This window comes from Sinohyriopsis cumingii, chromosome 12 (assembly GCF_028554795.1).
Source record: "Sinohyriopsis cumingii isolate HCF-2022 chromosome 12, ASM2855479v2, whole genome shotgun sequence".
Lineage (NCBI taxonomy): Eukaryota > Metazoa > Mollusca > Bivalvia > Unionida > Unionidae > Sinohyriopsis > Sinohyriopsis cumingii.
In genome coordinates, this window is record NC_142972.1 from 15,760,650 (window position 1) to 15,775,445 (window position 14,796).

General features: G+C 35.9%; 1 protein-coding gene across 1 annotated transcript in view; it reads left to right on the top strand.

Annotated features, from left to right (window-relative positions):
• The window catches only part of LOC149786029 (E3 ubiquitin-protein ligase rnf213-alpha-like), a 598,535-nt gene that overhangs the window by 482,391 nt on the left and 101,348 nt on the right, over nucleotides 1–14,796 (top strand). Inside the window, exons 71-72 of the mRNA XM_089976317.1 lie at nucleotides 11,995–12,290; nucleotides 13,301–13,424. Coding sequence (XP_089832443.1) covers nucleotides 11,995–12,290; nucleotides 13,301–13,424 — 420 coding nt within the window. The remainder of the gene's footprint in view (nucleotides 1–11,994; nucleotides 12,291–13,300; nucleotides 13,425–14,796) is intronic.

Below are 14,796 nucleotides of genomic sequence, written 5' to 3' on the forward strand. Positions count from 1 at the left end.
TGAAATGATCTTGATCATACCATGTTGGCCTGCACACCCATGATTTCCCCTCTTAATCTAGTTAATGGTGGAGCCATCACTGACTCTTCCTGTCATGAGACTTGTGCTGAGTCAGCATCAGTCTAAATTCCACACAGGAATCCAAACATCTTTCAACAACATGCCTGGACATTGTCAAGCCGTCTCTCAATAATGCAGTATTTTCTGAGTTAGATGCCGGACAGGCTATACCACATGATGATCTTACATTTACATCTTTTATGAGTGCAAATGGAAGTTATGGGTGGATTGGTGTAGTAACAGCCCCTCCATCCAACTGTGTCAAGCTTACAGACATATTGAATTTTCTTTCACAAAAAAGAAATTTGAACCCAGCGCTGTTAAAGGATACCATTCAGCTACTGCTACTACATTGGATTTTCAACTCTTCAAACAAAACTTGTACACCTTTTGTGGTTTTAGACTAGACTGACTTGGAACAGAAGATTTGGTTTCCAAATGGTGCCTTTCAATTGTTTGAAGGGTCCTAATTAGTCATTACTTTGAACCTATGGACTTGTGTACACTACAATACCTTTCTTGAAACAGCCACCCAGTTCACTTCAGCAGCAGGGGGGTGGCTGTCCTTTTTGAGTGGGTCAACAACCCCACCCAATTTTGTAATCCAGGCCTTGTAAGAATGTTAATTTAAGCTTTGTAGAAATGTTGGTATCTTTGTTACCATAAGCCAATATGTGCGTTGTATGTAAGCCTGGTTGGAGCAACAACAAAAATATAGCAAATGGATATGTACTGATCAATGTTAATTTATGCATGGACATCATTATAAGCTCAATGGAAAATTGTTTACTGTCCATTCTGACTTCAATGGAAAATTACTGGGCACTTTGTCATGTATACATTATGTGCTTTTTTCCCCACTCAGTATAAACAAGTAGTCTAGCAGTATATGCACACTTGAAACACATTTGTTGCACTGTTTATATGTCATCGCTTAACAGGCAGTATGCAATATTTTGTACATGTCATCTGTTGAACATGTTGTATAACTCTGTTACGGTGGCAAAAATACTATAATCAATTATAATATTATTAATTGGCCTATCCAGCTGATAAGACTTTAAATATTTTTTTTTACATCTGTGCTGTTATTGGATGGATTTAATAAGAGTGATTTAAAACAAAGTACGTGTGGACAGGTGTCTGTTTGATTAGTCCAACTACAACTACATGGACCCAGATCTGCCATCGCATAATGCACCAATAGATCTATAGCAGTGTATACTTATTACATGTTATTTTTAGCACAACTCAACATGTGACTGGAGACTTCTGAATTGTGAGAAGAACATGGACCATTTTTGACATTTCGTTGTAGGTAAAAAAAAATATGTTGCATTATTAGATATACTGAAATGTTATTTTTTTTTATTAAACAGCTTTGATAGAGTTGAATTAAATATACAATCTGCAACACCATGAGCTGAATACGTATAAATATCACAATATTTTCCAACAGAATATATTGATTGAAATTCTTTTATTTCTCCTGTCTCTAAATGTATAGATCTGACAGGCTGCATGTCTTATTGTGTTTGGCAGCTCTTTCCCACTTGGTATTTTCTCTCTGTGTCATAGCTTGTAAATTTCTAGTCTGTTATTGAGTCTGTCTGAATTAATATGGTCAATAACAAAACCATTTTTGATAGGACCATTAAAGCATTCATAAACAATTCTTTGCAAAAAATAATTTGTTTTCCCTGCAAAGATTATTAGGAACCCTGCATTATTAATAGTGCCAAGGGGTTTCTTTAGTCGACAGATTCTGATAACACCAGCTCAGTTTGACTTGTAATTAACCAGTGTGGTTGTCTTCTAAATTCATCAATGTTAATAACATCACTATTGACTTGCTCTATTATGTACTTATTTTTTTCTTTAATATGTTTTGTAAATCTATTTATATAATCTTGTGCATATTTTATCTTGATGTCATCAGCAACATTTTAACTGCATTGGTACTGCTCATATTTGGTCATCTTTCTGTATAGATCACAACAGTATTTTCATTTGATGCTACAATGAATGACCAATGCATGCAGATGATTAATGATTGTCTGGTGGGTGATAAAAGGTATTTATTTAGAATTAAATTTATTGTTTATCATGATGATGACAACTGGATTATCCATGATAAACTTGACCCTTGATGACAGAGTGTAGTTTTTATGGACAAAAAATCTGCACTGGAACATTGACTGGTATTGACTGGCCATATTATACACAGGGAAAGCCTATAACTGCTGTTGTTTACACACTTTATCATAAATGAGCCTGATATTAATGCTCTGCAATTGATGCAAGGTGCAAGAGCACCAACTGACATCTTAAATTGTGTGGCTCATCACGTTACAGAACATTTTATGAATGTGTGATGAGGAAATGGATTAACAGAATCACAGATCAAAAGAAATTAATTGGCCAAGCATGTTATCAATGGTACCAGCATAGATGACATCACCGCATTGGAAAAGTGATTAAAGTTTCCGATAGTAGTATAAACAATAACTATTGAGGTTTTGTAGCTATCATAGAAAAGGCACCCTGATAGTGATAATAGATCATAATGCTCATGCATTGATGGCAAACGTAACAAAATTTCCACAAGAAAAAACTACTAGATTTTTTCACAATAATATTTTTGAGGAGATTTAAAATAGTAAAAGTGATCCTGTGTCTGTCTGGCTGTTTCATAGTGAGGGATCCGATGATGCAGATGATGAATCATCATTTGATCATTCTGTGTTACCGTCTGGTAGGCTTTATAGGAAAGAATCTCTCCAGCACAAGATGAAACAAATTGCAGTAAAATACACCAGCGACAATGTCACCAACAACATAGATGAATTAGAATTACTCATTAACTGTTTACAATCTTCATTGTGGTTGCTCATATAGCACAACAAAAAAACTTCATGATGTACAATACCAAAGGAATTTCTCAATATATCAAGTTCATGTATTGAGTTTAGACATGGCAGCCTTTGGAACACAAAATATAATCCATCTAATATGATCCCTGTTGATAATGTGACTTTTTAACCAGCTAGTTTTCTTGGATATGGTGAATGTCAACAATATGTTTTATGATTTGGTCATCCAACACACAAATGACCAGAGTCATAATAAACAGTCCACTGCCTGTCAACTACTAACTGACTGGATTTTCCAAGATCAAATCATTTGAGTTTCAACTAATACTCATCCTGTCTTACCTGTGTGGTTTGGTCATCATTTTAATAAACCAAACATAACTTTTAATCTCAGTGACTTGTTGTGGGAAAAATCAATGTGGCTGGCCACCAATAGTGTTATTACGATATTTGCTCGATGCTAAGAATTTTATATCACTGAAAGTAACTTTGGCAATAATTTCATATAGCCACAAAAAGCTGTTTGGCTACCACTTGATGATACATCATTTGCGAAGATGTGAGCAGAAAAATTATTGGTAAGTTTACTGCTGGAGCATCATCTGAACATAAAGGCCACTGCACAAGGTTAATCATGGACCAGGCAGAACTTGATTATATAATCGCAGACACAGCAGCAAAGGTTGTATTAGGATTATGGTGGTGTGCAATATTGCCAGATAGAACAAATGTTGGCACAATTGTTCATTGCTACAATGGTGATTTGCTGCAGTTTACTCATTTGAGATCATTGAAGCTTGCGTACTTGTCATTAAACTTGTTATCAATGATTAACCAATTTTCAAATGTTAGAGTAGCCATAGATTCATTTTATATAAGTAGATCAAAAATGAACTTTGTGAGACCATTTATCAACAGCAATAGAAGCTCTAACATGTTATCAAATTGGTCTCAATAAAATCTTTTATTAAAGAAATACATTTACTATATAATGAACCAAGAAAGTATTAATGAGAATATTTCTGAGATTGAACAATTGTAACAAGCTGGTTTCGTGGTTCAACTTGATATTGAAAAAAATCAAGAGTGATTTTTAAATTATACAGCATGACAGGAAGAGGATAGATATACACTAGTGGCAGAATGTATATTTATCAAATTACTCCAGCACGAAATGGAATTGTCTCTGGCCATGTTGCCAACTACCATTGAAAGCGAGATAGCTAAATTTGTTCCACTGGCAAGCACCATTGAGAAAATACAATCAGAGTTGTCTCAGCAATATGAAACTTATGCAGCTGTAAGCATGCATGCGAGACAGCTAAAAAAAACTTATGTTGGAATCCACCAAGGATTCCAAATCCAAAGCAGAATAGGAATGTCACCAGTACCAAAAAGCCAAGAGTAAAAACAGTTAATGACAAAAAAACTTTTTTCTTTTTCTGTGGAATGAGTTGTTTTTTTCTTCTGGTCTTGTTTTGCATGGTGGGCTGTTTTACAGCCTGTCATACACACACAAACTAACAGTTAATTCTTCCCTAGGTGTGTATAAAAAATTACCATCCTGGTCAGTTAGATGAAAATGTATCCATGATGGATTACAACATCATAAATAAACAGTATTTGTGGGCACTAACACAATAAAATCACCTGGTGTGACCTCTTTCAGACATGATTTTTCTCTGCTTTAAGCAGAATTCCACTTTTCTCCTGACTTGAATCAGATTTTTCTTGATATAGTCCGTTTTTTGTATCATTTCCAATCCAGTTTTTCAAAAATGTTCTGTCTGCTCCCATTCCACAACAACCCTTGTAAATTATTTGTTCCATATATTAGTTAGCACATGACTCTTGTAAATAGTATTCTGATTGGTCAAAGGTTTAAATTCATCCAATGAAGGTTCATGTAATGGAAACTGATGGCAATGGAAAGAAGAAGCATGCTTGCAAAACATGGTGTTGAAAGTTTCTGTGAAGACCAGTAAATGCACTTATGTGGACATCATACTGAGCTCACAGTGTGGCTAATTTACTATCAGTCTTGGTGTCGCTGTAGTCCACGTATCTCTTCTTTGTGTCGGCATCAGATGCTGGTTCCCTCAAATTAACAATTCTATTTGCATTCATGTTGAGTTCACCAATCATTGTATCACCGGTTTTAGCAACATATTTACTGATTTTGTTTCTGATTGTAGCAATTGATACACTTCAGTCTCTGATTCTTCTTCCATCAATAAATACTGGGATATTATAAACAGAAGCACCTAAAACTTGTTGGATAATATTGACTCACCTAATATTACTTATCTTGAACCGTCCATGTTGATCTTGAAAAACAACATCCTCCCCCTCAGTCAACCCCATTGAGGTTCATAAGTTCAGCAAGCTCATCTTGTGTCACATACGCTGACATGTCAGTGTTGTATTACACCTTATGTCTAGTGACATGAGGTCTTGCATAAATATCTGCCATTATAGATTATTAACCTGTTTAAAACAATGTCAGATGGCTAAACCATCTGCTGGTATACTCATGCATGTCTTTATTTAGTGGTGCTGATGACCTTGACATGGCATTAAATACAGCAGGTTCTTCTGGACACCATATAGGTTGATCCATTAACATTTGTGTTGGTAATGTTCAATACCGGATGGAAGTGGTGGTATCATCCTTGGCAAATCACTAATATATTTTAAAACTTCTCTCAGTGGTGCCAATCCATATGAATCAAAATAAAGAACACCACATGGATCAATCTCATATGCAACCCAACACCCAACCAGTACCTCATTCCTGGTAATCTTAGACCCATTCCCTTTTTTTGAGGATAATCCTCCATGTCCTTTTGCTTTATTCAATGCCATGCGAGCAGTAGCTACAATGTCGTAGCCTCAACTTGATTTTTTGTGGTTGAGGCTACGAACTGATCCCATATCATGTAATGGAGCAAAATAAATCATCACTAAAGTCAGAAAAACAAACAGTGTAGAAATCAACTACATAAGTATAATCATGTTGTGAAAGAAGTTTGGCTTATTTTGAATTTATTAAGCCCTTACACGATAAAATAAATTGGCATGGTTACTCTAACCTTATCCTGTCCGCCATGACAGATAACGCGAGACTCTCGCCGTGACCCCTTTTCTACGTAAGGCTTGCAAAACTATATTTTGGATATTCTAAGCTATATTATTATCAATCAAGTGGCGAATAATCACTTCTTGGTGGAATTTCAAAGTTGCCGAGAAACTGTATTTACTTTCACCGAATTTCTGACCCAAACAGCGCCAACTACGATTTGTTTACATTTCCAAATAAGGCGTCAATGACCTTATATGGCACACAAACAAACGAGGCTGAGAACGGAAGTAATCATTTTTTTAAATAATACGGCGGACGATCTAAACGAAAATATCGGCTAGAAAAGGTAAACGAGATTTTACAACTATTTCTACAATGATTTTCGATACTTCCGGTATCAAATAAGAGGACTACTAAATTTATTTGATTATATTCGAGGAATATGTTTAAAGTGCTATTATTAGGCTAAAAGAACGCCGGGTGTGAATCACACCCGGCTTGCTCCATTAACACGTATATGCTCATGTTAGTACCCTGTCCACGAGGTACGAGTAAGGGTACTAATATTAGTACTAATGCCAGCAGCTGTTCCAATGGTGCTAAGAGTGGCTGCTTTTGCAACAGCTGGAGCTGCAGCTGCAGTCAGTGCTAGTATCGCCACTAGAAGTGGAAATATACCACAAATCTTTGCTGTATTGCTGATCGCATTTGCGGAAAGATTAAGTCGCACTCCAGTCTTTGATTTCTTGGCATCATTGTAGTGTTTGAGTTGACATTTAGTTAGTGATAATTTATTTGTGCCTTGCAATGCCATTTATTTCAGAAATATTTTGGGTCCAGAATTTTTCGCTGATGCAGATTGAGCTTTTTAATCAGACCAGGTGTCAGAGAAACATTGACATGATGATATAACATTATAATATTATAAATAATTTAATTACATGTTTTCCACTGGTGCATCAATGACTCTCATTTATCCACCAACCCCTTCAAGCAGTATTGTTTTTTCTGACAGTGTAACAGTGATTGCTCTGTAACCTGTCAGCAACTGGTGCAGGACCAACAGTAACTTACATGTGTATGTCAGCTACTGACTTGAAATAAATCCAGATGTTACAGTGAGAAATAATAGATCGGAAACAATGTTGAGAAATCCCACTGAGTTCTCTGCAGGCCTGAGTTGACATTCTCATCACACCTCATGAATCTCATCAAACTATGATATACCTGTGCAATGTTGTTTTGGTCAAAATTTAGTATTATGTCTTCAGATGGTTCTTGATGTCCATTTATCCTCAGTGAAATCATAGACACTGCTCATCTGTCAAACACCATTGGGTTTGCTGTACGATCGTTATACCTGGTGGCATGCTGAAATGCAATGAATATATGTTGTGGTGCTGAAATTCCTTGATTTGATGCAATCTGCCATGAAGATGTTCCTGCTGTACCTCGAGTTGTGTCTGTGGTTTGTGAGCCACAACAGCACTAATTTACCACCACTGTCCATGAATGATGACAACTGCACTTCTTCTGTCACTGACAGAGTTATTGTTGGCATCCATAATGCTAGTTTTGTTAGCATTACTTTACCAGCACCAACCCCACCAATTGCAGTGAGCCAGATTGCATCACGGTCTGTGGCCTTTTGAACCAGTACAACTGTATATTTGGCTCTGAAGATAACTTTTCTAACATGTCTGCAGAATCTGAAGATATGTGACAGTGGTATCACACATGAAAATCCACCATCAGCATTAAGTTGAGATCATCGTGCTACAAGTCCCAGATTGAATTCTGGATTAGTATTCTGCAGTGTTGCAAAATGAGTGGCTGGTCAAGGTATCATTCCAGTTGGTTGTGGATCAACAGAGCTAATATGTGTTAATTGCACCATGAGATACTGCCTATCATTGAGATTGTCAGTAATGTCCTTTGCAAACATCATGGATGGGCTGGATAGTCATCGCTATATTAACGAATCCACATCATTCATTCGCTGCATATGTGGTATCATCATTTTCACAAGTTTACCCTGAACATCAGCAAATGCATCATCAGGCAAGAAATACCTAAATGTATCTTGTACTTATAGTTTGATTTGTCCACACTGGTTTGGTTCTCGTACTTCATAAGAATAATATTGATAATCATGCACAGACTCATCCTTGAGCACTGGTGCATCCATGTCAAATGTGGGATGTTATTGGGACAAAGTTTATCTTGAATCACTGGCGATTCAGCGATCACATTACCACCTTGTTAATGCAACATTAATGTGTTTGAACATCTTGAGTAGCAAGGCCACTTTCTAGTTGCTTGTTCGGATAGTGATTTGTCATGTGGATTTGGTTGTGGTTCAATAGAGCGCTACTAAGGGTGCCTTTTATGCAGCATTTTCTGTTCATTTCTTATTTCAAATCGAGTTTGTACACCTGACTTTCTACTTTTCCTCCTATTTTTTCAAGTTGATGCTCCATTTCTTCCTGATCTTTTTCCACTTCTGCTCTACTTTTGCAGCATATTCTTCTACTGCTCTATTAAAGAGATTAAGTTTTTTTATATCATGATTAGATTTATTTGCTCAGTATTAAAAGCAACACAAAATACATCCTTAACCAATTGTCATCTTTTAGAATGTGAATAAATTTTAGTTTTACATGCTTTTTTTTTACTACCATATCCAAATGCAGCAAAATCAAGTATTTGTGGTCTATATCCCTGATAGCAGCAATACCCTCCTCAGTAAATTTATCTATTTTGTTATTTCTACCTTTTGGTGGTGGTGGTAGTTGAACTTCAGATGGTGCTTGAACTGGTGGGGGGGATTGAAGATGGCCAGCACTATCAGCAGGTTATGTCTCGAGAATTTTTTGTGCAGCCTCATTTGCTGTAAAAATTTTTTGGTTGGTTCAACAGTTGGTTTAAATAACTGGTCTGTAGCCTCTGTAAATTCCACATGAGCTTCCTGACGTTGCTGAAAATGATACACGTTCTTCTCACAATTCAGAAGTCCCCAGTCATGTGTTGAGCTGTGCTAAAAATAACATAGTTTGATGAGATTCATGAGGTGTTATAAGTATACACAGCTACAGATCTACTGGTGCATTATGCGATGGCAGATCTGGGTCTATGTTATTGTAGTTGGACCATTCAAACAGACACCTGTCCACACATAGTTTGTTTTAAATCACTCTTATAAAATCCATCCAATAACAGCACAGGTGTAATTTTTTCAAAATTTAAAGTCTATCAGCTGGACAGGCCAAGGATAACATTATAATTGATTATTGTATTTTTGCCACCATAAGAGAGTTATACAACATGTTCAACGGACAACATGTACAATACAGATGGCCTGTTAAGCAGATGATATACAAAGTCTCACAGGTGTGTTTCAAGTTTATACTGAGTGGGAAAAAATCATGCAATGTACACAAGACATAAGAGCCCAGCAATTTTCCAATGAGGTTAGAATGGACAGTAACCAGTGCCAGTAATTTTCCATTGAGATCAAACTGGACAGCAACCAGTGCCAGTAATTTTCCATTGAGGTCAAAGTGGACAGTAACCAATGCCAGTAGTTTTCCATTGAGGTCAAAGTGGACAGTAACCAATGCCAGTAGTTTTCCATTGAGGTCAAAGTGGACAGTAACCAATGCCAGTAGTTTTCCATTGAGGTCAAAGTGGACAGTAACCAATGCCAGTAGTTTTCCATTGAGGTCAAAGTGGACAGTAACCAATGCCAGTAGTTTTCCATTGAGGTCAAAGTGGACAGTAACCAATGCCAGTAGTTTTCCATTGAGGTCAAAGTGGACAGTAACCAATGCCAGTAGTTTTCCAATGAGGTCAAAGTGGACAGTAACCAATGCCAGTAGTTTTCCATTGAAATAAAAATGGACAGCAACCAGTGCCAGTAATTTCCATTAAGGTCAAAATGGACAGTTACCAGTGCCAGTAATTTTCTATTGAGCTTATAATGTTGTCCATGCACAAATTAACATTGATCAGTACATATCCTTTGGCTATTTTTTCTTGTTGCTCCAACCAGGTTTGCATACAAGGCACAGATTGGTTTATGGTAATAAAGATACCAACATTTTTACAAAGCAGATTAACATTCTTACAAGGCCTGGATTACAAAATGGGGCCTTGATGGGGGTGGGGTTGTTGACCCCCCTAAAAAGGTAAGTTCCCTACCCCCCATTGCTACTTCTGGTATTACTGAATTTATCCTGCACACTTATCCTGGGATTCTAGCTCAGAATTAAGTGCCAGTGATAGATCCCACACCTATTAAAATTCTTTCACTTTCCAGATTTGCCAGACAGGAAGCTCCATCCAGTTTGTGCATTGAAATGGTATCTCTTATGAACTACAAGTTTCAAGAGAGACCACAGGAAATTTTTCATCTTGTATTTTTGGGGAATCTGGACCATTAGATCTCTGCTTACACTATTTCTTGATGGATGTGAATACAGTCCAGACTGCCTATTCTTTCATACCAGAGGATGATTTAAAGGGCTAAGGGTTCATGCTTACTAAATGCTCAGCACTGTCTTCATCTTGAGCTTCATTTTGTCCAGGTTGCAGTGGACAAAGTCCTTCAAGTCCACATGTTGGACCAGTCATTTATCTCTTTCTTCCCAAGAGATTTATCTGGTTACAGAGGTCTTTTCTCTCTTGGGCCAGTGGTAGCTGCTCAGACAGTATTAAAACCATTTGGTACTCTAAGGAAATAACTGTTCTCAAGATAATGTAGTTTTATTAATTCTCATTATCACATATTGGCATTTGCTGGTATTACCAGTAATGTACCAGTTTATGGCACTATTTTCCACTTTCTTCTTGACCACCTGGGTAGGTTACTTAAATGTTGTTTACATCTTGTTGCATTGCATTATTTTAGATTTTTTGGTAAGTCGGAACTAATTTTGTTAGGTTTATTCATATGTTGTTTTAAGCGACTTGACAGGAGCATTCTTATGCATCATGGAAGAACTTAAGTTCTGTGATGAGAAAAGAATTCTTCCATTGAAGACTTAAGTATGATTAAGAAATATGAGGGACAAAATGTGTAGCTTTCAGACTAGTGTAAGACAAGGATGATGGTTAGTAAGCTGAATCTTTTTTTTTATATATATCTTCTCATAGTTTGTAATAGAGGACCCTTTCAGTTTGAGCCCCATCAGAGAATGCTCAGCTCAGTTAATTGTTCTATGCATGCAGTATTTTGTCATAAATCTTATTTGGTTTTGGTTTGATGCTTTACAGCACAGCAACACAAGTAGGTTATTTAGGGCCAAGGCATTTGGAGCAAAGTGCCTCACTCAAATACAGTCACCATGGTAACTAACCCAGGCTGGTCCAGTAGTAGGATTCGACCCAGCAGCTACCATGGCTCCCTGTAATAAATCAGATAACATTGTCTTATATGTATATTTATTAGAAATAGTTATGCTTAAAACAAAATATGTCCCACTCTCCTCCTTTTTCTCCCTTTAATAGGTTTTTTTCTTTCACAAAGTAATCTTTACACTTATGGATGTCATGGTATGTACAGTATGGTGATGTATGGTTGTGGAGGGTTGAGTTTCTTCAGAATTTTCCAGTGTGGGGAAGTATGTGGCTATGGGGTATAAAAGAATAAGAAAAAGTGTTTTTAATTACAAAACAATTTATTTGTTTAAACACAGAGTATTACAATATTGCAGCACAGTATTATGTGCTGCTTATTATTCTCTTCTTTTAAGGTAGCTGTTCATAAAGGTCATGCCAAAGTTGATGATCCATATAGAATGTTACCGACCACAAATTTTGTTGTAGCTAGAGCACAAAATATTTTGATGGAAATTGAAAGATTATTTTGTGACTCTAAAGTCTACCATAGTCACCAGAGTTTTACATCTTGATTTCACACTCTCTGTTGTGCACTGTAAGCAATATTAAATATGCAATCACTCTTTCTCACAATTACAGGACTCGTATTACCAGAATTGTGCAAAGGAAGATGAGATTACCACAGCATGCATGTATCTGAAGGATGCAGAACAAAACATAAATCCCAACATGGATGATGCAGGAAATGATGAAGAAACAAATCCCAGCATGCTAGAAAGAATTTATGGCATAGCAAAAGCCAGATTTGGCCTGGCTGTTACAGCAAAATACATCCATGACACTGTACTGAAGAAAGGACAGATAGTTACACCTCAGCAAAGACTACTGATTCACAAAGCAGCAAGCTTGTGCATGGGAGGTTGCAAATGGCCCAAGTAAGTATTCAAAGACATTTCTTCAAGATGATAAAGGCATATGTTGCTTGATAGTCTCTATGTCAGATACTTGTACAATGATGGCAGAAAAAGTTTGTGACTTTTATTTATTTTAGCTCACTTGGAATTTTAAGCTGCTGTCAAACACATAATTTTTATGGAGACAAATACCTTGCATAATTAAATCCAAGCATATGTATAGACAAGTTTGTGCTAGTAAGAGATCCTGAAATTCTAATGGCTTTTAACAAACATTTTTTTGGCCAAAAATATTAATGTGGTAGCCATATATTTGTGAAGTTTAATGTAAAATCTTTCAAAGAAGATAGAACAAGTTGTGACAAGAAAGAAAATGTTGATATACCTAATTATTCAATGTACCAGAAATCATTTTGGGTTCAGAATTTGATGTTGGTTTTGTGTTAGTATTATCCTTTCAGAATTAACTGGTTTCCTTTCAGACTTATTATTTATTTTTAAAAAATTTGTTTTCTTTCGAACATTATAATTTATAATCTCACCCAACAAGAGTTTGTTTCCACTCAGCTATTTTTAAAAATTAAAAATTATTATTAATTGATAACAAGCTGCCTTGCTACCTTAAAAAGGCTCCTTTTGATGGGCATTTCCAGCAAAGTTTGATGGTGAAGTTTTATTGTATCAAATTCCTAAATAGGTATTTGAGGATGACAATGATTTTGCTAGTATGATTTTTTTTAAATTGTAATTCAAAACCACTGATCTACCTGACCTGGCTCACTGCAAACACAGGGATTTTAAGATCTCAGGTTTGTACCTATTTTGTATAACCAGCATTAATAATTTTTACATGCAGTTAGGGTTTTTCTATTAAATGATGAAAAAGGATGAGATGCCCATAAAGTGATTACCTCGATAACTTTAAACACAAGGTAACACCATATCAAATTTGCTTTTGAGGTAAAAGCACATGTACCCATTTGTTCATCATGACAATAAAATTATTCATGATTTTCTTTTTTTATTGTCAGACTCTTCTTTATCAAATATCTATGTCGATGTTTTGGAGTTGACACTTACCAGGCAGTGTGCAGGACAAACACAAATATGGAAGACCTTACTTGGATTAAATATGAAAAGGAAGAGGAGGAAAAGGTAATATAAATATAATTTAAATAATTTTAATTTGAAGGTTGTAGAAGGTTGAAAGGAACTGGTAGTAGAGCTGGTACACATAGTTATCACTTACACTGAATATTAATAGCAGTCCTACTCAATACCATTTAAATATTCAGCATATAATGTTAATTCTAGCATACTTTAAAAGTATCCTTCTATTCAAACAATGTAAGCAAATTGCTACTCCTCCAAGCATCTTGATGTGATGGATGGGGATAATTCTTTCAGTAGACTAGCCCAAAGCACCTGAATTGAAGTTACATATTGCTGGAAGCAGTGACTGCCTTTTGTGTTTATTTATTAAAAACAACACCAATTTTAGTGACCCATGAGATCCATGCCCATAAAATCCCATGAGACCAGTGCCTTGTGCACTTTTATAAAGAATTTGTTACCAAGAAAATCCCGAACGATGGTACAGGTAAATATATTAGGACAGGAAGTGCAATCTTTCATTTCTCTTATTACTGCAAATACATTCAAATTCTCATCTTAAACATGTAGCTGCAATATCTCAGTTGGTACTGCATTGGACATGCAATCCAAGGGTCATAGGGTCCATAATTGCCCATGGTTGGCTGTCTCCTTTATGTACTTGGGAAGGGCACTTAGCTTATGTTTCCTCAGCATGATATGGCTGATAAAGTGCCATCAAAATCAACAAAAATAAAATAAAAATTATCTCAAATAGATTTCAAGTAGTAATAATAATAATAATATCTTTTATTTATCTAGGGTGCTGTAATTGGCTAACAGCAGAAATGCTTGCAGGGTGTGCAATTACATGATTCACACACAATTTTTTATGAATTCTTGTGTTTGAAACGTGGTGATGCATGAAAACTCCCACAAATTAGTTTCAAGTCATGCATATGAAAATTTACTCTGTGCAGTACGCAGTTTTATTAAGCCATTCATCCTTAATGTGTTTCTTGCAACAAAAGTCCAACCAGTACAAATATTGTAGCACTTGTTGCAACATGTTTTTTATCATAAATGTTTACACATGTGGTTTCTTTGGCTTGACATGAATGGTTGTTAAATTAAATTTGATTGGCACATTCTGCCCTGTAACAAGCATTCTGTCTTAGTTTGAAGCTTGCATCAAGGAAGTTTTACAAATTTATAATTTCAAACCTGATTATACCCAAGGGGTCCCTAACACCATTATTATCTGTGTGTTTAATTCCAAACGTAAGTTTTCAGTGTAAAAGATGACACTGCACACCAGTCATTTAAAGTTCCTGGACAAGTCTATTTTCAGTGAAGGGGTATATGCACGACTAAACATATATGTCTGCTTCTGATATTTACAACTTATAATCAAGGATATGAAAAGAATGACAAT